At 44.4% G+C, this 26760-nt stretch overlaps 1 protein-coding gene across 1 annotated transcript in view; it reads right to left on the bottom strand.

Annotated features, from left to right (window-relative positions):
* DNER (delta/notch like EGF repeat containing) overlaps nucleotides 1-26760 on the bottom strand; it is a 319639-nt gene that overhangs the window by 180196 nt on the left and 112683 nt on the right. Inside the window, exon 2 of the mRNA XM_058702317.1 lies at nucleotides 1878-2174. Coding sequence (XP_058558300.1) covers nucleotides 1878-2174 — 297 coding nt within the window. The remainder of the gene's footprint in view (nucleotides 1-1877; nucleotides 2175-26760) is intronic.

The following is a 26760-nucleotide window of genomic DNA, read 5'->3' as shown; positions in this document are numbered from 1 at the left end:
GAGCTGCGTCCAATGGGGTGGTTCTGACCAACTTATTCATTTACTCCTCATGCCATGAGCACTGTCTTCACCCAGCAGAGTCAAAACAAAGGGGTATTAGGGGCATCTGGGTGGCTCAGTCAGTTACGTGTCCGACCCTTAATTTCGGCTCAGGTCATGATCTCCACAGTTCATGGGATCTAGCCCTGCGTGGGGCTCCGTGCTGACAGCGTGGAGCCTGCTTGGGATTCTCTCTCTCCCTCTCTCTCGCTCTCTGACCCTCCCCCGCTTGTGCTCACTCTCTCTCAAAAAAAATAAAGAAACATTAAAGGGGGTGGTATTATATGTGTCCATCGTCACCGAATTAACTGAGAACAATACAGAAATTCTCAGCACCTCCACCCACACCCAATGCTGAGAATATATGCCCCAGAAGGCCTGACAGTCAAATGCCAGAAAGTAAGCCCACCATGGATATTCAAAGATGGAAGCCCGACTCGTTAAATTTGTGTCAACAGACAACTGTTACAACAATTTTAGTCCCTTAAGACTTCAAATAGCGTCACATTTCTGAAGCATCACTATTTCACGAAAGGAGAAACCCAAATATATTCACACCTTCCTCTGGCAACTTTTAACCCGCTTCTTGAAACAGCCTAAGAAATTACAGCATGACAAGAAGACGAGGCGTTTCTTTTTACGTTTACCAACTACAGGACAGGAGGTCTTTAAATAAATAGATTGAAATGGGTGGTTGGGGAGAAATTTTCTTTAAAGGACACTTCCTTGACAAATGTAGAATCAAATCTAGTTCACATTCAAGAAGTGAGTCATTCAGCAAAGAGGAATTAAAACCATAACTTCAAAGCATTTGTTAAAAGTCTGAAATCAGAACACGTCCAGAGTTTTGTTGGGTAGGCTACAAGCACTGCCCTGCAGTCTGAAGATGGCCTTGATAAATTGTGTGGCAATGAAAAAAAAAAATGGGTCACTGGTTACAATTACCCAAGAAAATGAAAGAAGAGATGCTACCTTGTCTCTTTGACAATAAGAGAAACTTCTTCACACATTCTTTGACTCTAAAACTGCTACACAAAGATCTATGTGTTTTGTCGTTTGAGCTATAAAATCTGCAATAATATACAATCACAGGATGTCCTATAAAATGCAAGATATGGAACGGAATTATACCCTATGGATATCACCTCAAAGTCATGATTTGGATTTGCTCCTCCACTCTCCTAGCTAACAAATTTAGATTATATGTCAACTTTCAAGGATCTGCTGAAAATTCCTCAAAATGAGACTTCTGATGAGCTTGAAACACAAGCCAAACCCAGACTGGACGAGAGTCAATGAATGGAATTTGTTATTGCCAAAATAAATAAAATTTGGAAATTTCATTCTCAAATGCAGTCTCGACATATTTTAGAAATCACTGATAGCAGCTGTTTTTAAAATGATATTGGCTGCAAGGCACCAGAAATAGAATCATAATAAATAAACAAGGAGTTAAGCATAATATTGAGGAAAATTAGGTCAACGGTGGAGGGTCCGTGATACGTTCATTTACGTGGCCCTTCCTTGGGCTCTCTGTGCCGAATCCAAAACGATCTCACAGAAATATACACGGATATCGTTCCAGAAAATAATTTCATCCTTTTCCTTTTATTGCTTACACTCTTGATGCCCACAAAACAGTCATAATTGAAAAATCCCCTTTGCGTAACCAAAAGGGATCTACACACAAGTGAAGGCAGGAATAACCTCAGACTCCCTGTTTTGTCAAGAGGATAACTTAAAGGTCTTCCGCGGTTACTGCCAATATTGCAACCACTGGCATTATCTTAACCTCACTGGTTTCTTACATAAAAACATATGCAATCAAACGTTCTCACCTCCACTTGATCCCATTTCATTTCTACAACTTTCTGCCCTGTTTTGGGCTGCCAGGTGGGCAGAGTCACGGTCGCCTGAGAGCGGGGCAGGATGATGTCAGGCTCCTGGGTGGCGGGGACAGGCTGAAGCTGCCCGGGGGCCATGGACTCGGTCCAGCCAGAGGCGGGGAGGCTGGGAAGCGCCTGTTCACAGTTGGGACCTTCATAGCCTTCATTGCAAATGCAGAGGTAGCCATCGCTGCTGCTGCTGCAGTTGCCATGGTGACAAGGGCTGCTGGCACAGGAATCCGCAACAAGCTGAAACAAGACCATAAATGGGTCAATTATTCCCTCGTAAGAAAAGTGGTGCCATCGCTGGGAAATGAGCTCCGTGTCTCAGAGCCGTGGCTCTAGGAAATGCTGTTCCTGCGGAATAAGAGCTCCTAACTGCTTGTGCTGTCGTGGGGGAGCCTCCCAAGGTCACCCCGACATTAACCCCTCCACAGGTAACAGGTGACCAGCAAGAACACACCTAGTGAAGAGCTGCCCCAAACCCAAGCTCCGAAATAATGTTGATTTCAGCAACACTTTACTTACAGGAATTTTCTAAGGCAAAAGCATTTAAAACTGAGGCTCATTAGGAAGATATCAACTTTAATATTTTTAGCAGCCACGACAACAAATACTAGAGATCAAAACTGGAACCTCCTTTTCCACGTCCTGGATGGACCACTGCAAGGTTTCCTCATGAGAAATGACCGCCCAACTAACTTATCTCCCCTAAAGATGTGCTTACCTATGTCTCCCAATTTCTACTGGAGGAAAACCCCTTTTAAAGTGATGTTATTTAATTAAAAGCTTCCACAATGATCGGCTTACACGACAATGGTAAGCCCGCCCGAAGAGAGCAGTAAGCAGAACTTTATGAAAGTTTCTACCTCATTATTTTGGAGGGTGATCACAGAGACATGTGACCTTGCAAGATACGGAAGATACCATTTCATTTGCGTGACTTTAAACTGTGACAATGCTCCTAAGGAAAGTGTTTATCTCGGTGCCCTTTGCTGACCTGTAAATCACCATGCGTTTCTGCTTGGAGATGCGGTACAAAACAATGCGAAATGATCAGCCCCTTCTCCTGAGACAGCTCAAGGCTTCAGACATGTTCTCCCCACTTTTTCAATTATCATTTGCTCCTGTGAACAGAAAATTAGACCTCTATCTGATGTCCCTCTGGCTTCTGAGGGCTGATCATAAAATAGAACACGGTAAAGATCAGACTACAGAGAAACGAGGCCCTCAATTTCTCTTGTGGAAATGAACTCACACATAAACACACGCGGACAGAATTCTGCATGGTAAAACAGCTACTCACCCTGGTAATTGCGCTTGTCAGACAATTTCCAACAAACTCCTTTAGGAATATGGAGGGATTTTGGATTGAATGAAAATGAAACTCCAAAAATGCCACCACGATCTCTGCCTATCACTGGGCGATTCCTTCATAGAATCTCAGTTAAAAGGAGATGGGTTGGTATCAGAAGAAAATGTTTAAGCTGTAAATAATTTTCAACATTTACAATCCTTATCAACTTAAAGTAAAACCCAGTTTCCTCCCATGTCAGAGATGTCCTCTCTTCCCTCCTCCCTTACACTCTCCCTTCCTCACCTTCTTTATGTCCCTGGACTATGCCAAGATCATTTCCACATGAGGGCCTTTGCACCTGCTGGGCCCTCTGCCAGAACGCTTTTCTCCCAAGCTTTCCATGGCTCACTGCTTCATTTCACAAAGTTCTGTACTCAAACGTCACCTCCTCAGAGAAGGCTTCCCTCACTACAAAATCTGAAATAACCCTTTTTTTCCCTCTCCCAAACAGGTGAGCTCTGAGAGTGTAGGGACTTCGTCTACCATGTTCATGGCACTATTCCTAGCATGTCAAGGCACACAGAAAACACGGTGAGGCTTCTTTTTTTAAGTGTTCAAAAAATAAAGAGCTCAATTAGTATCTGGAAAGCAAGGCATGATGAGAGACATATGCAAACCGCCCTTTTGGTCGCAATATTGTTACCTGGTTTCTGATTTATTTTTAGGACTGCTTCCTGGAATGGGTGTCCCCTCAAGAATCATCTGACAGGAAGGAGAATTTAACTAGCTCTGATAAAGGGGACATATAAGCCATGTTTCTGAAACCGACTTTTGATAATAACATCTGAGGTTGACCTAGTCACAAATTAAGACTTTCAGCAGAAGCCTGAAAGCAGAGAACTACATTTAAATCATTTAAACAAATTGAAGAGATGGTTATAAGAATTAATTCTGGCAGCCTAAACCTTCACTGTGAAGCTTAGAAAAAAAAAAAAAAAAACATTCCTAAGGCAAAGACCACCTGTCTGGTGACCAGAGACACCCCCTGGCTTTTGCTCCACTGCGGGCAACAGCCAGACCCCACAGAGGTACCACCGAGGTACGGCACACGTCAGCAAGTCGTATCTTGCAACGTCAGCAACCCGTATCACTGTTCAGAAACACAAGGAGAGAGGAGTTGAGTGACCCATCACAGCCACTACAAAAGAACTATTCCAGAACGACATCGCATCTTCCGAGTTCTGTCCACACCACAGCACTGCAACTTTGATGGTTATGATGACACCAAAAAAAACAATCCCTGTGGAGAAGGCAAAAGGTAAGGGTTCTCTTTCTGTAAGCAACAGAAAATAAGTTAAAGGTTAAATATAAGCCAATTAAGACCACCATTTCAGGATGCTTCTTTAGAATAAAGGTATAATGATATCACTCAATGAGTATTTTCTAAAACTTTTTTAAAGTTTATTTATTTTTGAAAGTCATAGTGAGAGAGAGAAAAAGAGACAGAATCCAAAGCAGGCTCCAGGCTCTGACCTGTCAGCACAGAACCCAACGCAGGGCTCAAACTCACGAACCGCCAAGATCATGACCTGAGCTGAAGTCAGACGCTCAACGGACTGAGCCACCCACGCGCCCCACACTCAATGAATACTGACTGAGGTCTTACTATTTGACATGAATTGTACCAGGTCTGGGAATAAAATGCTAAAAGAGAAAACAGACACAGTGTCTGCCCCTAAGGAGTTTATAGCTAGTAACCTATTACGCACACTAAGAACAACAACAGCAAAACCAGTTCGACCTGCAAATCACTGGGTACTCCCTGGGTGCCTGCCACTGCACTTAGCATTTTACATTTCTTAATTTACTTCCTCCTCACAACAACCTTCCAAGGTAAGTACATTTACTACCATTGAGGCTTAGCGATATTGAGCAACTGACCAACTCTTACTCAGAATAAAAGCAAAAGTCTTTACAAAGTCTTAACTAAGCCATAGGTGATGTGCCCTCCTCCCAGCTCCGGACCTCACCTCCCACTCTTGCCCTGCCTCACTTGGCCCTAAACACACTGACGTCACTGTTCTTCCAACTCTCCAAGCACTCTCCGACCTCAAGGTCTTAGCACTGGCTGTTCCTCTGCCCACAACACCCATTTCTCGTGTCTCTTCCCAAAGCCTCCTTTGAGTCTCAAATGTCATCTTCTGATGAGGACGTCCCTGAACACACAATTCAACTAAAACAACTAATGTTCTAATACACTGTGGGAAAAAATTACCAATTTATTCTATATTGATTTTGTATCTGGCCCCACTAGACTGTAAACCCCTGTGAGATCAGGTTTCTTTTCTCTGTTTTGTTTACTTGAGTGGTCACCCCCACCCCCAGCCCCAAGAACAGCAACTGGCACACAGGAGCTGCCGAATACACTATGACTGAACAACTGAATGAATGAATGAATGATACTAGATGCAGGAGCACCAGAGCCTGTGAGGTGTATTGCCACGTGAAATGGAATTAGGATTCTCCCAAGGTCCCATCCCAGCTCTTCAGAATGAAAGTCAAGGAATGCCTTGTGTATCTGCCCTACAATGCTTCATCGCAATTAAACAATAAAAAAATTTTTAATGTTCATTATTTATTCTGAGAGAGAGAGCGCACGCACACGCACAAGCAGGGGAGGGTCAGAGAGAGAGGGAGAGAGAGAGTCCCAAGCAGACTCCGCACTGTCAGCGCACAGCCCGATGCAGGGCTCGAACTCACAAACTGAGATCGTGACCTAAACGGAGATCAAGAGTCAGAGATGCTTAACCAACTGAGCCACCCAGGTGCCCCAGCAATGAAATAACTTTAAATCAGCTTTAAAAAGGGGGAAAGTCTCTGACGACCTGAGAGGTAAGGCGGAGCCAGCATAATGTCCCGCCTTTGCCTTGATGAAGGGGAGCCGAAAGATTCAAGTCTCTGTGGAGGTCACAGATGGCCCTCAACACCGAGTCGCCTTCCTCTGGTGCTCAGGGACTGTCCACCAGGTGAGCCACTGCTGAAGCCCATCACCCTGGGTGCTGGTGGAGAGATCTGGGTGCAAAGGGCAGGACCCACAGCAGTGTCCAACCCGCCGTGCCCTGGAGTCAGCTCCACCAGCTCGGGAATAAAGAGCTAGAAGGAAAATGTGAAGAGAATTAAAGATGTCGTTTAAGAAATGCTGTGTTCACAGATGAGCAGAATGCAGGAGCAGCATGGGGATGAAGTGAAGCCTGACTCACAGCTGCCGGGAGACATGCTCCTAGTAAAGACAACAAAAGCTCAAAATGAAGCTGTCAGTTGTACAGATTTCTACAGGGATTCAAAACAGTGACTGATGTGATGGGAGCACAGGCATGCGCACACACACACACACGCACACTGGGATACCAAACAGAGCTGAATGCACTACAAGGTCATTGGTCCCTTGTTTCAAGTCACCATTTCAGGGGCACCTGGTGGCTCAGTCGGTTGAGCGTCTGACTCTTGATTTCGGCTCAGGTCATGATCTCAACCTTCCTGGGTTCGAGCCCCGTGTTGGGCTCTTCACTGTGTCAACATGGATCCTGCTTGAAATTCTCTCTCCCTCCTTCTCTGTCCCTCCCCTACTCATACTCTCTCCTTTCCTCCCTTTCTCTCTCGCTCAAAATAAAATTTTAAAAAATCTTTAAAAATTATCATTTCATATTACTACTACTTTCTTGGGTTGTGTATTAATTGCTTTGCTAACAATGACAACTACCTGCCATTGTACTCTCTAACACTTCATTCTAACACTTCAGGATGGCTTCATTTCAAAAAAAAAAAGCCAATCTGTTTCAATCGCATAGCAGCAAATATAAGATAAAATGCAATCATGAACCTGTTGTAGAGGTCACTATGCCCTGGAATCCCATTAAGTTTGAACCTTAAGCAGGAAACAGCCAAACTGCTGAAATGTATAATGAGGCCAAAATATCATAATGAATAGACTTGACTTTGGGGATACTCAAAACTTAACAGGCAATGTTTTCTTGGCTATAATTCCCAGCCTCTAATGATGGGGGGTAAATGATTAAGTCTTTGTAATACCGGCTATAAGAAAGAATAAAGAGAAAGCCCACGGATTAATGGTTTTCCGCCTACAATTCACCAGCAAGCTCATTAAGTGCTGTTTGTTGTTGTATCATTAGTCATCTATTTAAGCCAAATATTTCACATCGCAGAACTAATCTGAAACTATTCTTTTCATATTTCATTTTAGACTTTTCACCTGTTACAGATCATTTACACTACAAGCAGGAGCGTTCATGGGGATGCATGGGGTGCACAGGGCGAGATGGGAGGCCAGACCAGAGCGAAGGCGCCTGCCGACCCGAGGACTCGTCATCTGCAGGACCTCCCATGTGGCACTTTAGCCATGACCTGTTTTCCTTCCGCACACTGTCTGCTGTCCCGTTTTTGGCAATTCTAATGCCACCCTCCACCCCCGCATCGGCACACAAACAGGTTGGAAGGTCAAATTTAAAACAGGTATAACAACAGCCCATTTTCAGGGTCATCAGATGAGTAAGTCAAGGCTAGCAGGATTGCCTCCACATGGAGGATCTGCATCACCTGGGTGACAGAACCCGAGGAGGCGCCCATGGAACCACCCGACCAGGTGACCCTTTCCCACTAGTTTCAAGAATATGAGCTTCGTTTCTACTCAGTACATCTGATCAGTGATTGATGTCACATTTATCCAGCACCAGGTGGGTTTACCTTCCAGACAAGGTACCTGGAAGAGGGGTCAGAGAGATGAAAAAGCCCCAAGAGCTTGCAGTCCAACAGAAGGTCCAGGCACATGAACTTGGACTCCCCTGAGCAGTCTATGTGCAATCAATACCCTGCCTGGACGCAAGTCCACTATTAACAATCGTGTGTTCGAGGAGTTCAAGTCCCTAATGCTGACAGGGAAGATGGGCTTGATGACCGCAGGTCTGAAATGAGTAGATGATGAGTGGGTCTCAGAACTCGTTTCTCGGAGGTGACAGTGGCGGCTCTCAGCAAAGACAGCAGAAAGGAGTTTTCTGACGACAAAGGACCGGCTGAGCAACAGTCCTGGCATCAGTCGGCACAGGCAGCTGAGAGGCTCCGGCCAAGTCCCTTGCCTGCTCTGGACACACGTCCCTCTGGCGTTAAGTGAGGGCCGAGGGCAGAGCATCTCAAGGCCTCCTCCCGCTCTGGGACTTGGGGGTCTGCTGACGGCCGCGTGGTTTTCATTGACGCGGTTTTCAGAGCGTCCACAGAAGTACACCTGAAGCCACCTCTCTCTCACTTATACCCGTTGCTCAGCGGGCAGAGTCATCCGGGGAATGGGAAGGGCGTCTGAGGAGCCCGAACCCAACAAGGCCCCGGAGGAGGGCCTATACGCGCCGATGGAGCTTGTGACGTGGCCCAGGCCACACAGGTCACTAAGGGGACACGGTAGACTCGTGGCACTTACAAAGGACCGAGGACGAAGATGTAGGCACACAAGAGAAGTAACTCAGGGGCACGTGTGGGTGGTATTAAGAAGTAAGTAGAGGGGCGCCCAGGTGGTTCAGTCGGTTAAGCATCCGACTCTTGGTTTCAGCTCAGGTCAAGATTTTGAAGATTGTGGCTTTGAGCCCTGCTATCAGCACAGAGCCTGCTTGGGATTCTCTGTCTGCCCCTCCCCTGCTTGTGTGCTCTCGCTGTCTCTCTCTCTCTCAAAATAAACAAATATTTAAAAAAAGAAAAAAGAAGAAGAGTCCTCTGGGCCATTGCTTTAATAATTTTTCTAAGCAGAAAAATCAGTTAAGGAACTTTTAAATATAGATTCTGAGGTAGTTACTGGCATCATAGGCAGAAGGTTCCTTACGCAGCAAGGAACAAAACCAGAAGCCTGAAAGAGGTATGTCTCAACCTCAGCACTACTGACTCTTTGGGCTGGATAATTCTTGGTTGGCAGGAGCTGCCCTGAACCTTGCAGGGTGTTTTAGCAGCATCTCTGATCTCTACTTACTGGAAGCCAGAACCCCTCTTGCCAACAGTGACAGTTGTCACAACCAAAAATGTCTCCAGATGTTGCCAATGTCCCCCCTGGAAGAAAATCACACCCAGTTCAGAACCACTGCCCTGAAGGAACAGATTGATGCATTTCACTCCATCAAAATGTTTTAAAAATCCATTTGACTCTACAAATCAAGTCAAAAGGCAACGACACGATGGAGGAAAATCTGTACAACATATTACAAAGGACTAAATCCCTTATTATATAGATTCTTACAGATCAATAAAAGACCGCACCGCAATAAAAAGGGCACAGAAATAATACACAGAAAGACGTGTACAAAAATCGTGTCTTTTTAAAAATATTTTAAACACAAGATGCAATCTCATGTACTTATTTGTGTAAGTGCACACACAAATTTTTACAAGCAGAATGGACCATCATTTTAGTAATGTGAGCAGCAGAATCAAGTAAAGAACTCTTTAAATTTTGTAAAGTTTTTATTTATTTATTTTGGAGGGGGGAGGGGAGGGCAGAGAGAGAGAAAAGGAGAAAGAATCCCAAACAGGCTCCGTGCTATCAGTGCAGAGCCCAGTGAGGGGCTCGAACTCACAAACTGCAAGATCATGACCTGAGCCAAAACCTAGAGTTGGATGCTGAACCGAATGAGCCACCCAGGCGCCCCAAGTAACTTTTCCAACCACAGATTCCCTCACCACAGGCTGCTTATCAAAAACCCCAAGGGTGAGGCCGAGAAACCTGTATCACTCGGCATTCCCCCGATGATTCTGCCATACCTGGTCCAAACCCCAGAATTGAGAATTTGCTGGTATGAAGCAGGGTTGTCACACTATAACTGCAGGCCAAACTCAGCGTGTTTTTGGAAATAAAGTTTTGTTGGAATACAGCCACAGCCATCTGTTTATGTTTGACCGCTTTGCACCACATCAGCAGTGGACAGAGTGCCGAGGAGATGATCTGGCCCATGAAACCTCTACAGTCTTTATTATGTGGCCAGTCCCTCATCTAGACGATACTGACTTCGGGGTTCACAAAAGGGAAAAAGCGGGTACGTGGACCCGTCTAGGAAGACTTTGAAGAAGAAAAGCTTGAACAGAGCCTTTATAAAGCTGATAGCGATTGCATCTATTTCTTCTCCCCACCCAACTCTCTTACTGGGTTGGCATGCACGAACTTTAAATCACAGGAGGACCTCTTGCAATACAAGTCAGGGCAAAGCAGACACCAGATACTCTTCTAATCGTAACTCTGTGCAAGCACCGGGCAGAATGAATCTCCGCGTTATGAAAGGCATAATTTCTAGACAGTCCGCCACCAAACAAGACCACAGGAAAGGGTCACACGCCCACCTGTCCTTCATGGGAAGGAATGTGGGAATTCTCTCCCTCCCCTCCCACCCACCCACTGAACTAAACGAACACGAGTGATGGGCAGCCCACTGCACAGGCTAGATACAGAAACAGGCAGAGCTCCAGAGGAAGGTGGGTGGGGAAGAGTGACACAGACCAAGGGCCTTGAAATAGCAGAAGAGTGTCTACATGTGCGCACTGGGCAAGGGGGGGCCATGAGAAAGACGATTCCAGAATTTGGAGTTTAGGGTTTCTGGAAAAATGCTATCGAGCATCTGCATTATGATGCGGTAGAGAAAGCTGGTGATTTTCCTCCCGCTTGTGGGTGATCCTGGATGGACAAGGCAACAAAGTTCCCTGGGACTTGGGGTCCTCGACTGTAAAAGGAAAGGATGGAACTAGAAAGCCTTAGTGGCCTTTCCGTTCTTAATATGAGGTTTCTCTGTCCAAAATAGCAATTGCGCTGGTTACAAATGTCATCTTCATGCTGAAAGACAAATGAACACTGTTGGAATCCAACTCTCACAGTATATTTGCCTTAAAAAGGAATTTTTCCCACTTTGTTCAATAAAGATCTCGATTCTATTCCAACACCAACTGCTTACCCACTAGAGTAAAGATGTGGGAAAAAAAGAACCACTACAGTGCTTATGCCAGGAGTAGACTCTGCCAGGAAATGCATCCCATGATTTTTTTTCCCCCCAAATCCAAATAATAAAAATGCTCATTCACTTTACTGAAACAAGACACAGTAAGAATGTGTCTTAGTAAAACACACATTCTCACCTTTTGGTATTTCTTCACCTCTGCAGTAGGGACTCCAGAGCGACTTGAGAAATGATTCCAATACTAATCTAAACAGTCCCTTTTTTTGCCCTCAATTCTGAGCTGACTTTCTTGAAATCAGCCTGTCCTGATTTTCACATGTGGGTGCAGTTACATTTTGTAAGTAGGCTAAGAGGAAATTACAAGCAGAACTCAAATCTCTGACTGTGAAATGAATCCAGTAAAAATAAACTACTACATGTCTAATTATTCTCCCACTTTTTCATAGCGTCTCTTTAAAACACGCTCTGTTTAGAAACGATCTTGAGATTGTACCGCTTTTGCTTTAGTCTGGCTAACACACTTAGTCCACAGTCATACTGATGACTCCTTAAGCCCTGCTCAGTCACAGATGTATCAATTTAAAATAACCGTTCTTCAAAAACCTGGCAGACCCTTTGTCCCTTGGTTCCCATATTCCACTAAATCCTAAGGGATCACACAAAACCTCGTTTCTGGCACAGGCACGCCAGCCTCACACGAGATGACTGTTCTTCCCTTTTCCTTTTAATCATTCAGGCCAGTTCCTTGAGTCGGAAACTTAAAGGACAGTGCCCACATTTCTTGTCCCGCCTCTCTTTAGAGATACTCATACATCCTGGCGAACTCTTTTCACAAAGCAACAATGCCATGAACACAGGAAGTATGTCAACTTTTATCTCCGGGCCGACTCAGGGAAAGAAGCCTGCAGCAGACTGGGAATTTAACTTCCTATAAAGGTCTCAGGATCATCACAACTGATGCAGGGAAAGCATTTTATTAAACTCAACGTTCACTTGGAGTGAAGACTTTTAGACAACTAAGAATAGAAGGGTACTTCTTTAATTTACAGGAAAACCTTCCACAAATGTAACTGGTAAAGTGTTGAAAAGTTTCTCACTGAAACTGAGAAAGAGGCAAGGACGTTCGCTGTGGCCGCTTCCAAGGAACATCACACTAAAGGTCCTAGGCAGTACCGGGAAGTGAGAATGAAAAGAAAGTCTAAGGATTGAACAGGAACAGATACTGTTGTAATTCACAGACTGTATGATTATGCAGGCAGAAAAACTATTAAAATATGGAACTTCAGCAAGTTCACTGGATACAGGGTCAAAAACTTTTTTAACTGCATCTCTATCAGAAATGAACAAAAACTAATTTTTAAGGGTTCTGTTTACAATATACCCCCCAAAATCCCCAAAAACCTAGGAATAAATCAAATGAAAGACGTGTATGGCCTCAACAAAGAGAACTATAAAATAGTAAAATAGTATTGAGACAAAAATTTGTAAATGGGGGGCTATTATAGTCATAGATTAAAAACTCAGTATTACAAAGATTCAGATTTTCCCCAGAGTGATCTACAGATTCAATGAAATTGCAACAAAAATCACAACAGTTTTTTTTCTGTTCTTGTGCAAAATGGCCTCAAATAGTCCAAAGACTCTTGAATAAGTACGGTAAGGGAGGGCTTGCTCTATATCAGGAATTTCTTTTCTTTTTCATGTTTACTTATTTTTGAGCGAGAGCGGGTGTAAGCAGGGAAGGGGCGGGGGTGGGGGACAGAGGATCTAAAGCAGGTTCTGTGCTGACAGCAGGGAGACCAATGCAGGGCTCAAACTCACAAACCGTGAGATCATAACCCGAGCCAAAGTCAGATGCTCAACCTACTAAGCCACCCAGATGCCCCCAAATCAGGAATTTCTATGGTCACTGGAACACTGGAATAGAGAGTTAGGACTTAGAAAGATCACATATGAACACTTAATTTATGGAACAGGGCAGAGCAATAAATATAGTCCTTTCAATAAATTGATATCCATATGGGTAAAAACATTAAGCTTGTCTCCTCCCTCACATCATCCACCACAAAATTAAATTGTAAGTGCATTACATACCTAAAATGAAAAGCAAAAAATTAAAGCTTCAAAATGCTAACAGCAGAGAATATCTTCATGACTTTAGAATGAATAAATATTTAATAAACAGGACGCAAAGAGCACTCAGTATAAAGGAAAAATTATTAATGAATTGGACTACACCAGGATAACAAATTTCTTTTTATCAAAACACACCAATAAAAGAGCAAAATTGCAAGCCACAGATTGAATGAAGGTATTTGCAATACATGTAAACCACAAAGGGCTCATCTCCAGAATAAAGAATTCTTTACATTAATGAAGGCGGTGTGGTGGAGATTCCATAGAAAAATGGGCAAGAGACCTGAACACGCACATCACAGAAAATGATGTCCAAATGGCCAAAAAATATAAGAAGAGTTCCTCAACACTATTAGTAATGAGAGAGATGCAAATTAAAATCACAGTAAGAGATCACTACACATTTACAAGAAGGACAAAAATCAAAAGACTGACAAGTCAAGTGTTGATGAGAACAGAATACAATAGGAAGAATAAATCAGCGATGGAGTGTATGTTAGTACAACTGCTTTGGAAACTACTGGGTGTTATCTCCTGAGGTTGAGGGAATATTTACCTTCTGAGCCAGAAATCCACCCCAGGTATATGCCTAATAGAAAAACAAGTAAATGTGCACCAAGAGACATACACAAAATGCTCATATGCCCATTCACAATTGCCAAAAAGTGGAACCACTCAAATATTCACCGAGTAGAATGTATAAATAAATTGTGGTATACCCAGACCAAAGAATACTATCCAGCAATGAAAAAGAAACAACTCTAGTCTTACACGACAACATGAATAAGTGGCCCAACACAACATTGTTTCCATTTGTGTAAAGATGACAAACAGCGAAACCGAACAATGCGAAAGTCAGGACAGTGGTTACCTCCGGGGAGAAGGGACAGGTGAGGGTCAGAAAGAAGCTGGAGGGCACATTCTCAGTCCTGACCTGGTCAGTAGTTACAAAGCTGATAAGTTTATAATGCTTTCAGCCGTACGTGTTTGATTTCCGCACCTTTCTGTATGTGTGTTATACTTGACAATTAAAAAAAAAATTAAGACCTACCATATATCCCTATCTGGCTTATTTTGACCCACCAGGCAGTTAAAGGTAAGCCCCATCTTTCGCAGTCTACTTAACCTTAATTCACGATGTCTTCTCCCGTTCAGTCCGTTGTGCCTGCATCTAACACACCCTAAAAACAGTGCCCAGCACAGTCAGATCCTAACATTTTAGCATAGCAATCACAGGAATTCTATTATGAAATTTAGAATTTTATTTCTTCAAATAAAGGTTAAGTTTTTATTTTTTAAATGTTTGTTTATTTTGAGAGAAAGAGATAGAGGGCGAGCAGGGGAGGGACAGAGAGAGAGAGAGAGGGAGAGAATCCCAAGCAGGCTTCGCACTGTCGGCATGGAGCCTGGCGTGGGGCACAAACCCATGAACCGTGAGATCGTGACCTGAGCTGAAACAAAGAGTTGGACGCTTAACCGACTGTGCCACCCAGGCACCCCAAGGTTAAATTTTTAAATTAATGGTAATTTCTATATCTAGCAATGACATGATGAAAGAGGCAATCTCATAGGCTCAGGGTAGCCATTATGGAAAAGGTTTGGCAATGTGGGCACGAGCCCTAAGGTTAGTGATTAATGGGGTCACAGATGAACAAACCATGACTTTATCACAGCGAAGTCAGAGCCATGGGATGTGCATACAGGATGCTATGAGAAACAGGCAGTGGGACACTGAACTTACCATAGCAACTCAGAAAATCTTCCTGTGTAAAGTAAGCCTCAGGGGTCAAGAAGGAGCAAGAAAGGGGGCTTCCTCTAGGGACAGCAGCAACTGCCAAAGTCCTAAGGGGTTAACGAGGTGGCATATGGAGAAAACTACAAGTTCTTCTGCTCAAGTGGAGAACAGGCCACATGTGAGGCGAGTTTCCTAGGACATGTCCTTGCCACCTGCCGGCCCACTCTGTGGCCAGTGGGAAAACCTGAGTGGGAGAGGCAAGTAACCGTCCGGGGCAGGAGGCCCTTGTGAAGACGGTCTTGTCAAGGGCGGTGTCCAGTGCACCCCCATATTGACAGTTTCCTGTGCCCAGAGCTCCCCTTTCTGAAAGAACCCTGGAGCCTCTGGCAAAGGTGATGAATCGAACCTGCCTTTGCCCAAAAGCAAGTATAAGGCTCCTTCCGGGCTCTCCTCCCGGGTGCTGGGCCCTGAGGAGGGGCTCCCAGATTCCACAGAGACTCTCCCCCAGCCCAGCGGCCACAAGAGGCCACAGGGGCCAGGATGTCAGCAGGAATTGAAATGCAACAGCCTGTATTTTTCTCCTGGATGTGACCTCCTTTCTAGAAGCCTTAGGAAACAAGGGAAGTAAGTTAAGCCAGGGTGGGGACTCCACTCAGTCCCCCATTTTCAAAAGAGCCTTTCACTCTTGTTGGGGACCCCAAAGATAGTCTCCAAATATTAAAATGTGCTCACTCCACCACTTTTAAAACAGGCATAAATGACAAATGCCACCTAGGTGGGATAGCAAGGAGCTGGGGAACCAGGCACATAGCAGGCACTCAATTAATACTCATTGCCTGAATGGAAGAAAGGGCATTGCCTTCCTTGAGAGCATCCTTCAGTCAGAGCATTTTCTGAATGGGCACAGCGCTCCATACCTGTTAGGCTTGGTAGCCCAGGATCCTTCAGAAAAGTTGGCAGAGACCCTGTGGATGTCCACGATACCAGGTGATAGAGTGGAAACCAGGCTCACCTTATTTGGGAAAGGCTCTTGCTTTAAGCTGCAAAGTGCTTCACATGCTTGCGTACCTGCTGGCCTCTTAACTACTTTGATGTGTGTTTTTTCTCTCTGCGGGCACAAAAATTCCCTTTGCTCTCTTTTCAGTTATTCTAACCTTAAGTGGAAACAGCTGCTCTAATTTTAATACCCATCTGCTCCCAGAGATGAGGACAAGAATCAGTGGCTCTGAGGATAAATCTCAAGTCTTCATGGTGTCCCTCATTGACCTGGGGATAAGCCTTCTAGAATCAGCAGGCTTCATATAAGCAGCTTCACTGAAATGAGAGATAAAAAGGAAAAAAATGCAATTCAAGCCATCAAAAGAGCAGGCCCTAGATATCCAGTAGCAATTGTTTTTAATTTATTTTTTCATGGTTTATTTATTTTGAGAGAGAGCATGCAAGGTGGGGGGCAGAGAGAGGGGGAGAATCCCAAGTAGGCTCCACGCCCTGCTGTCAGTGCAGAGCCCAACGCGGGGCTCAAACTCACTAACCATGAGATCATGACCTGAGCCAAAATCAAGAGTCGGACGCTCGACCGACTGAGCCACCCTGGCACCCTGCGACTATTTTTAAATCCACAAAAGCCAAAGATCCCCCAAACTGCATGTGTGCTCAGATTAGTCATTTCAGGGCGTGGTTGCAAAGAACTCTCCAATTGGCCAGCAACAGCTACTAAAAAAGCCAGGGCTTTTTCCATGAGGAGGCTGGGAGGCATTTTTCAGGCAGAAAAAGGCAGAAAAAAATGAAAGTAAAAATTATAAAGGAAAAGAAAAGCAGCACGGAGAATGAAAGAGGCATTCCGTAAAAGCCCCAGCCATGGGGTGTGAAGCACAGAACCAAGCAGAGACCGGGCTCTCTGCCACCAGAGAGTTAGGGCAGGGAGTGGGGGGATCAGGAAAAACCCACCTCACCTTAATTTTGCAGCCCTGCGGACACAGGACAGCTCTACAGGGAAGCAGAAGAGAGAACCTTCTAGCTACACTTGAGTGTGTTGTCTTTGAAGACACAGAGGGGTTTCCTCCACCCTGACAAGCTGCACCTTAAGTCAATAGAGAGCTGCTGCCTATGTTATTATATCCGCAGAAGCCGTACAACAGGGTACGATAGCTTAGAGGAACTCTACAATACTGTTCACCCCAACTGTCTCCCGAAAAACACAAATATGTAGCATTTCCAATTAAGGCATGAAATTAGAAGGGAAGTAAAACCCACTGGAAAACCGTCAGCAAAGCATCACCATGTAGAGTTAAGGGTTTTTCAGCAAACTGACTTTTGAGCACAGAGTGTCCTCTGAACTGTTGGAGGATGTTGATAAAAACCGATCCCATTTAATAATGCTTGCCAACCTGGACTATGTGAATTACCTTAGTGCATAAAGATTACAGACATCGTGACTTTTCTTACATATGTAATGCTGTAGGCACCCACAAAGTAAAAAGCTTTATCGATGGAAAATTTCAGTATTCAGGACTATTATCATAAGGATTGAACTGACGCGCGGGCCCTTCTCCAGCTAAAAACCATATTAACATATTAGATAAAATAGAAAATGCTTTCATGCAAAGGTGAGCTTTAAAAGGAGGTAGGAAAGAAGGGGAATCCTTAAGTTTCAGACATGATAGGAGAACTCACAACCAGAGCCATCGGCAGAAGATAGTGCATCGACCACAAGGGTTATAAACGTGGAAATAAGACCTAAAGGCTGGGAGTTTGTGATGTCTGCAACCAAGCCCACACATAAAGCCTCTGAGCCACCCTGTCTGGTTTGTTTTTTGGGGCGTTTTGTTTTGTTTTGTTTTGTTTTGTTTTGTTTTGTTTTACAGCAGCGGGGGAGTGCAAGGGGCACCTGAGTGGCTCGACCAATTAAGTGTCCAACTCTTGATTTCGGCTCAGGTCATAATCTCATGGTTCGTGACTTCAAGCCCTACATCAGGCTCCATGCTGACAGCACGGAACCCACTTGGGATTCTCTCTCTGTTCCTCATCCTGCTCGCACTCTCTCTCAAAATAAATAAACTTTAAAGAACAAACAAAAAACAAAAACATATGTGCTAACTAATTTGGATAGAAATTTAAAAAAATAAAACAAGTTAAAAACCAAAAATAAAAACAAAAGACCCTGACATCTCTCCAGGGTCTTTGGATGAAAAAAGACTACCCATGAGTAATCAAAACCTCTCATATGAATGTCCCATGTGATGAACATCCCCTTGATATGGAAATCCTAAGCCAAGACCAGCAAAGTGACAGGGCGCCTCTTTCACAAGGCAGAGCTCCTGAGGCTCACACTCATGCAGGTGCACACACACACACACACACACACACACACACACTTATCAAAATGAGCTCACAATAACAAATCACAGACCACACAGAAAAACAAGCCACCATCAGCATGTGGAACTGTGGGTAAAGAGTCAACAAAACCCTTCCCCTACTACATAAACATACATTTATACATTTTAAGATACAATAAGATGCCTAAGGGGCATCTGGGCGGCTCAGTTGGCTAAGCATTTGACTCCTGACTTCGGCTCAGGTCATGATCTCATGGTTCCTAAGTTCCCCTCCTCAGGCTCTGCGCTGACAGTGTGGAGCCTGCTTGGGATTCTCTCCCTCTCTCCCTCTCTCTGCCCCTCCCCCCTCCCTCCCTCTCTCTCTCACTCACTCACTCAAAATAAGTAAACATCTTTTTTAAAAATAAGACACTTCAACTATATTTGAAACTTTTTTATGATTCCCCACTTAAATTTACTTCTTTGATTAACCTGATTAACTGTTGGTACTTTTGATAAGAGGGCTTCTACCAAAGAATACTTATAGCTGGGGGCGCCTGGGTGATTCAGCCAGTTAAACGTCCAACTTCAGTTCAGGTCATCGTCTCAGGGCTCCTGAGTTTGAGCCCCATGTCAGGCCTATAAGCCTATGCAGTATGTACTATTACCTGCATATCATCTCTGAGGCTCAGAGAATTAGGATAACTCGTCCACAGTCATCGGCTAGTACATAATGAGAATACTAATCCAGGCAAAAAGACAGAATTCCATCCAAAATCCCATGTTCTTTTTTTTCTCCTCATTTGCCACACTGATCCAAAAACTCAAACAGAAGAGGAAGAAATCAAGTATTTCCAGGATAACTTAAAGAAAAATGAGGACATTTTCTCCACCAGATATAAAAATTTATTATGAAGCTATAATCATTGTAGCAGTATAATACTGGCACAGGGATAGACAAATAGAATTATGTATCAGAAAAGAGAGCACAGAGATATACCAGAGAAACCAAAGAAACAGCATGGAACAAAGAAGGAATTAAACAGTGCAGAAAGGACACACTATTTAGTAAGTGGTACCTGGATAAACTGCTAATCCCTGTGGCTAAAATAAATATGTAACTCATGCCATACACACTCACACAAAAGTGAATCTCAGGGGAGCCTGGGTGGCTAGGTCAGTTGAGCATCCAACTTCAGCTCAGGTCATGATCTCATGGTTCGTGAGTTCAAGCCCTGGGTTGGGCTCTGTGCTGACAGCTCAGAGCCTGGAGCCTGCTTTGGATTCTGTGTCTCCCTCTCTCTCTGTCCCTCCCTTGATCGCGCTCTCTCTCTCTCAAAAATAAACCTTTTTTTTTTTTTTTAAGTGAATCTTGGATGGATTTTGTATCAAAATGTTAAAAACATAATTACTAAAACTTAGGTCAGTGGTCTCTAAATTACCGGTGATGGACCAAATCTGGCCCCATTGCTTGATTTCAGCAATAAAGTTTTATTAGAACACAGTCACACCCATTAGTATACGTATTGTGCATAGCTGCTTTCCACAGAGATGAGTAGTTGCAACAGAGGAAGAGTAGGCAGTAAAGCCTAAAATATTTAATCTCTGGCCCCCTGCAGAAAAAGTTTGCAGATTCCTACCCTATTTGGAAATATAGGAGAAAATATTTATGACATCAAGTTCGGAAAGAATCTCTTGAGTAAGACTCATAAAGGATGAATATATTAAACTACATGAAAATTTAAATGAATGAACATCTGAGAACTACAGACAAAGCACAGTGGTGAGTGGAAGGGGGAAAAAAGCTGACTGCAGATGACCAGATTCAGTATGACTCTTCTGCGTACATTTTAGACCTATGCTGTAAAAATATAAACACACACAGAGAAGGCTTTCATACCAACTCACGATAGCAATTGTTTCTGGATAGAGAGGAGGGAAACGGGGTTGGGGGAACTAAAACAGGGGTGAGGGTGAGGGGCTTTAATATATCTGCCTATTGTCTTTTTTTAAAAAACTGAAGCAGGGGCACCTGGGTGGCTCAGTCGGTTAAGTGCCCAACTTTGGCTCAGGTCATGATCTCACAGCTCGTGGGTTCGAGCCCCGCGTCGGACTCTGTGCTGACAGACCAGAGCCTAGAGCCTGCTTGGGATCCTGTGTCTCCCTCTCTCTCTGCCCTCCCCCACTTGCAATTTGTCTCTCTCTCTCTCTCTCCCTCTCAAAAATAAACATCAAAAAAAATTTTTATCTGAAGCAAATATGACAGAATGAAGTTTCTGAATCTCAGTGCTAGATGCTGATTATATTATCTCTGTGTTTATTTCATTTACTTTTATGTGCTTATTTCATAATAAAAATTTGACTTAAAATGTGGTCTTCACCAGCGAGCAAATATTTATTGAGCACCTTCTGTGTGCCAGAAATTGCTCCAGCACAGAACTCGGCAAACTATGGCCCACGGGCCAAACCTACCACTTGTGTTTGCACAGCTGGAGGTAAAGAAGGACGTTTACACTTTTAAAGAGTTGGAAAAACCCAAAGAAGATTAATCTCTCATATCACGTTAAAATTGTTTAAGATTCAAATTTCAGTGGCCATCGGTGAAGTTTTACTGGAACACAACCAGAGGTATTCATTTCCTTATTCTTTATTTGGCTGCTTTCATCTCACATCAGCAGAGGTGAGTAGTCTAAATGGGGAGCGTGTGGCCCACAAGGCCAAAAATATTTACTATCTGGCCCTTCGCAGAAGTCTGCTGACCCCTGACATAGGCCCTGGGAGTGAACAGAGCCTCTGTTCCCACAGTGTTAGGGGAGGAACACAGATACAAACACCGAAGACATATGGGCACTGTCACACACTGTTGCTTGTAAGTATCACCTAATGCAGGAAAAGACAAAGGTAATTTTCTTGCATGGATTATACAATCCACTTCTGGTGACTTCAATACAAAATAAAAGCTGGGGTGCCTCGGTGGCCTAGTTGGTTAAGCATCTGGCTCTTATTTTTGGGGCTCAGGTCAAGATGTCACAGACACGAGCTCGAGCCCCACAGTGGGGCCTGCTTAGCATTCTCTCTCTCCCTCTCACCCTGCGTCTCTCTCTTTCTCTCCCTCTTGCTCTCGAAACAAACAAACAAAAAAACCCAAAACAACAACAACAACAAAAAGCTAAACAATTGTAGAGCCCCCTCCACGGAGGCAAGAGGAATGTCTGGAAATATTTTTCCTATCTTCTCCTTCCCCAGAGTTATAGCAGATTCAACTCATCGGGTAGAAATATTCAGAGCAGGAAATTTCATCACACAAGAAATTTCATGAGAAAAACCAACCCGTTATGCAAAAACTATGACAGGAATTAAAATAACTGTATCATTATATAGAGGATTCTCTTAGTGTTGTTTGTCCCTCTGGTTCTGTTCAGAGTAAAAATATTAAAACTGTGACCTGGTGGCATTTGCTTTGATGATGAAAAGTTCTCAGACTTTGGAATAAGCCACGCCCAATAAACCCAAGTACAGTTCGGAAAATATACATGAAGGATGTGTGCCCTTTGTCAGTGAAGAGTGTGAATACAGAAAAGGCAGTATTTGTGCTCCCCTGGGTTTTGCTGCAGAAATCATAGGAAACACTCAAAATAGCTTCAAAGTCAGTGAACTCTGAAGAAGACGGTGTTTCCTGGAAAGCAATAAGCTCACTTAGAAGAACATTAGGGGGCGCCTGGGGGGGCTCAGTCGGTTGGGCATCCGACTTCGGCCCAGGTCATGATCTCACGGTTCATGGGTTCGAGCCCCATATCGGGCTCTGTGCTGACAGCTCGGAGCCTGGGGCCTGCTTCAAATTCTGTGTCTCCCTCTCTCTTTGCCCCTTCCCTACTCATACTCTGTCTCTCTCTGTCTCTCAAAAATAAACATTGAAAAAAAATTTAAAAAAAAAAACAAAAGAACGTTAGACACTTAGAAAGACATTTGTTCTCTGTTCGTAACTGGATCCACATTCAGAAGGACAGTGCTGTCCTCCACACCATCCAGAGAGGAAAGTTCGTAAGGGTGGCCCAGGGTCCTGGAGAGCACCAAAAATGGGTTGTTATTTGTTTCACTTGGCCACGCACAGAGTATCACGCCCCTGACCACCACCAACAGTGCACTGGAAGACCACTCTCCAGGACTGGGGTCCTTTCTTAACACTTGTCCCCGCTGGGCAACCCTGAGTCTGCTTTCCAGGCCTATCGAATGGCAATAGCAATTCATACATTGTGTGCATCCATGGTTCCCAAAGTGTCTGCCAAAACGTCACAGGTGCTGCAGTGAAGGCAAGGGAGCAGGGAGGATTACGGATATTTTTTAATTCTTCAAGGCAAACACAGGATATGCATTTCTGCCAAACATCACAAACTACTAGCGAGAGGTAGTTCCTGGTTCCAACGTTAGACCCCACTGTAATTTTTTTTTTTTTAATGATATCACATCTTGCCAAAGCTGGGTTTTCAGCAGTTGCTGTGGTAAAAAGTAAGTACTCCACGGAAGTCAACATGGACAGGGAATGAGGGTAGCGGTGATCCATTCGGACAGCTGTGCAGTAGCCAACAGACACATGCCCCCCCGTGTATAAACTGTACTTTTTCAAGAATGAAACAAGGGGCGCCTGGGTGGCTCAGTCGGCTAAGCGTCCGACTTCGGCTCAGGTCATGATCTCACATCTCACGGTTCGTGAGTCCGAGCCCCGCGTCGGGCTCTGTGCTGACCACACAGAGCCTGGAGCCCGGTTCAGACTCTGTGTCTCCCTCTGCCTCCGCCCCTCCCATGCTCAAGTCTCCGTCTCAAAGTAAACAAACATTTTTAAAAAAATTTTTAAAAAAGAATGAAACAAAAAGTGGGGCGCCTGGGTGGCTCAGTCGGTTAAGCATCCAACTCCTGACTTCAGCTCAGGTCATGATCTCACGGTTTGTGGAATGAGCCCCACGTTGGGCTCTGCACTGACAGCTTGGAGTCTGCTTGGGATTCTCTCTTTCCTCTCTGCCCTTGCCCAACTCACGGCACAAGTGTGCTCGCTCGCTCTCTCTCTCTCTTAAACAAAGAAACTTCAAAATTGTTTCAAAGAATGAAACAAAGGTATTGTGTTTCTTCTTTCTATTTATGTGCATGAGTTTTTTCAAACAGCTACAAAATTGTTAGGGTGACAGCTACTGACAAAAATTCTCTCCTTAGCTGGACTCTGCTCAAGCTCCCCGGGACTCTTTCTACTTTCGAACTTCTGTGTTCATCTGTGCATCATGCAACGTAGCAAGACTCCTGCTACATCAGTTTAGCCAGAACCCCCCAAACTTCCTACATGATCACCCTAGTATTTAATCGGGTTCCTCGACCTCCACCATCCCCCAGGCGATGTCTCATCACCCTGGCCTGCTTTCAGCAGGAATCCCACAAAGTCAGTCTTTCCAGAACCCTCCCGACCCCAGTGTATTCTCTTGGTAACTCCTTCCACAGACTCCCACCTGCCCCTGGGCTACAAATCCCCATCTGTTCCTGCCATACCCGGTGCTACACTGAGGCTTCCTTTCGCCACTGCACTTGTCCCGAATAAAATCTGTTGTTAACCACTTTCACTGCTGCCTGGCTCTGATGTTTCTTTAATAGCACTTCATAACTGGAACGTTAGCTATTTCTTTTGGCCTCGGGTGCTGTAAAAAAAAATTTGCTGTGATGCTGAGCCCACCACGAACCAAGAAACTCTGGGGACCTCTGGCTTATATCAAAAGGGTTGTCATGGGGGTAATAAAATGTTCCTCATCACACATGTCACTTTATAAATGGCTTCCATAAAAAGCAAATTTCTAAAGTTCTGCCACTTCAAGTTGTAGAAAGCTCAACAGTCTGGAAGTTCGGCTGCCCTCTCGGTCTTCCTCTAAGGCCAAACAGCTGAAATGTCAAGGGAATAGTATACTGACCACAGACAGGACCTGCTTATTGATCAGTGACTGAAATCAAGGAGGTCAATAATGCAAGCAGTTAACACAGCCCTGCGAGACCCCACAAGCACCTCGAGAAGCAGGCAGGCTAGAAATCTCCACGCCCACTTCATGCAGAAGGAAACCAAGGTCCTATGTGGTTACACGAGTGTGCAGGGTCCCGAAGTCAACTCGAACCCAGTCCCCTGAACCTGTCTCCACCCACCCTTCTCCAAGACGTGTTGACAGAAACGGTTCATAACGTGGGTAGCATGTCACAAAGTCCCCAGACTGACCGGTCTCTTGGAAGCTCTTTTCTTCAAGATGCAGGGAAAGACGTGGGACACCTGCCCTATTAGCCTGCCGTGGTTTTGCTATCCCACCGTCCTCACGGTTTGGCAGCTGAGCAACAGTGTGGATCGGTCACACGTCAGTTGCAAAATGAAGTCCACTGCACAACCAGATTCAGATTCCAGCACAGCCACGTGACGCCCCTTACTTAGTCCCTGGGGGTTAAAGTAACTTCACAACGCTTCACTTTTTCCATATTTGAAACGGCGATAGAAATTTCTTTGAGGGACTGACTGCTGAGGATTCTCAAGGAGAATCGGAGTCTTGGATACAGAACTCTGGTCAGAGCAGCTGGGAGCCCTGGTTGCCTATAAATATAGGTACAGATGTAGACACAGATATAGATACAGATGATATAGACACAGCTATCTGGCAGGTTAGGAAGTTATGAACTGTTCCCACAGTCGGATTTAGACCTTACTGGCATTTTAGATGTACCAGGGGACCCTCATGGAGGCCTGATTGCGAAAAGGAAAAAAAAAACGTCCTGGAGATTTATCCTAGAAGAGAAGGTGTCTGGCCGGGCCTTGCTGCCACCGCCAGTGAAAGCACCTCAGGTCAAGGACATCGGGGTTCCAAGCACAAAGCTTCAGCAGATCCTGGACAAAGGGCGAGCCAGCTGTCTATGAGGGAGGTCCACTGAGAGAGTGGGTCCCTGAGGGTTGCAACACCACAGCTCCAGCGACTTCCCTGGGAATCCAGAGCTGACTGGAAGATTCTGGGCTTGCTAGCTCTCCTCTGCACTTTGCAAGCATGGCCTGGAAATGGGGGTTGCCAGCACCCCTGTGCTCAGCCCAGATTCTGTTTTGATCGATATTAGGCACAATGAGCTCTAAACGAGTTATCTTTGTTCTTCTGTGCGCATCTCTAGATCCCGTGAGTAATTCTAGGGAGGACTCTGGTAATTTATTCTCGTCATCACGCCTATGCACATAAGGAGGGAAAACTGAGTGAATGAATGAGAAAGCTGTATTACTACGTGTGATAAAGCAAGAATCTAGTTCAATATATAAAATTATTTTATACCAAAATATGTTTGCATATTTAAGGCAAAAGTACAAATGACTTGCTAAAATAGAACAATGCCTTAGCTCTGTTTAAAATTCAATCACATTTATGTCCGTCCTCATTACAGCATTTGCATTGCAAAATGTCTGACGAGAGATCTAGTTATCAGTATCTCTATTGTATCCAAATCTGCAGGGAAGATTTTTGGCAAACAAAGCCTTTAGAAAATCTAATTTTGCTGAGTACAATATAGATTAATGGCCAGTTTATTCCATAAACATCACCTCCAAAAACAGAAGTTTTGCCGGTATTAGGAAGAAATAAAATCCAAACAGCACTACCAATGACTACGGTAGCATTTTTAGGAGTTTGGCAGTCAGTGCATGCTCCTGGCAAAAAGCAAAATCAAGTATTCAAGCATCTGACTGCAAAAGAGGCAGATAACCCAAATCATAGTCACAACACATGCACCTTATGAGCCACGACACATTTGGTGTGTTGTGTAGAAAATCAAATTGATGATGTAAGTTCTTGTCTACCGAGTGCTCTGTCACACTGCTATAAGCGTTACAAACCATTATTTCTAAACCTAAAAATAATCCTGTTAGGCCAGTATTAGCAATTCCATTTTCTAGGTGAGGAATCTGAGACTTGGAGAAGTTAACCCGTATCACAAACATAATATACGTGCAGTGAAGGATCAAACTCAGGTCGTTTTTACTGTATTTTGCCTTTCCAAAAGAAATAAAGAGCTACCTCGTTTTCTGGATGTCTTGTTCTTTTTCTTTTAATGTTTATTTTTGAAAGAGAGAGAGAGAGAGAGTGAGCGTGAGCAAGGGAGGGACAGAGAGAAAAGGGGACAGAGGATCCAAAGCGGGCTCTGTGCTGACAATTACAAGCCTGCCGTGGGGCTCAAACTCCCAAACTGTGAGATCATGACCTGAGCTGAAGTTGGACACTCAACCCACTGAGCCACCCAGGCACCCCTGTCTTGTTCTTTTACAACTTTCACCTCTAAGGAAGGACAGTTTGACCCAGGTGAATCTGAGCACACA

The sequence above is a fragment of the Neofelis nebulosa genome, chromosome 2, assembly GCF_028018385.1.
Source record: "Neofelis nebulosa isolate mNeoNeb1 chromosome 2, mNeoNeb1.pri, whole genome shotgun sequence".
NCBI lineage: Eukaryota > Metazoa > Chordata > Mammalia > Carnivora > Felidae > Neofelis > Neofelis nebulosa.
Note: the sequence above shows the minus strand (reverse complement) of the source record. Positions and strands in the feature narration are given on the sequence as shown.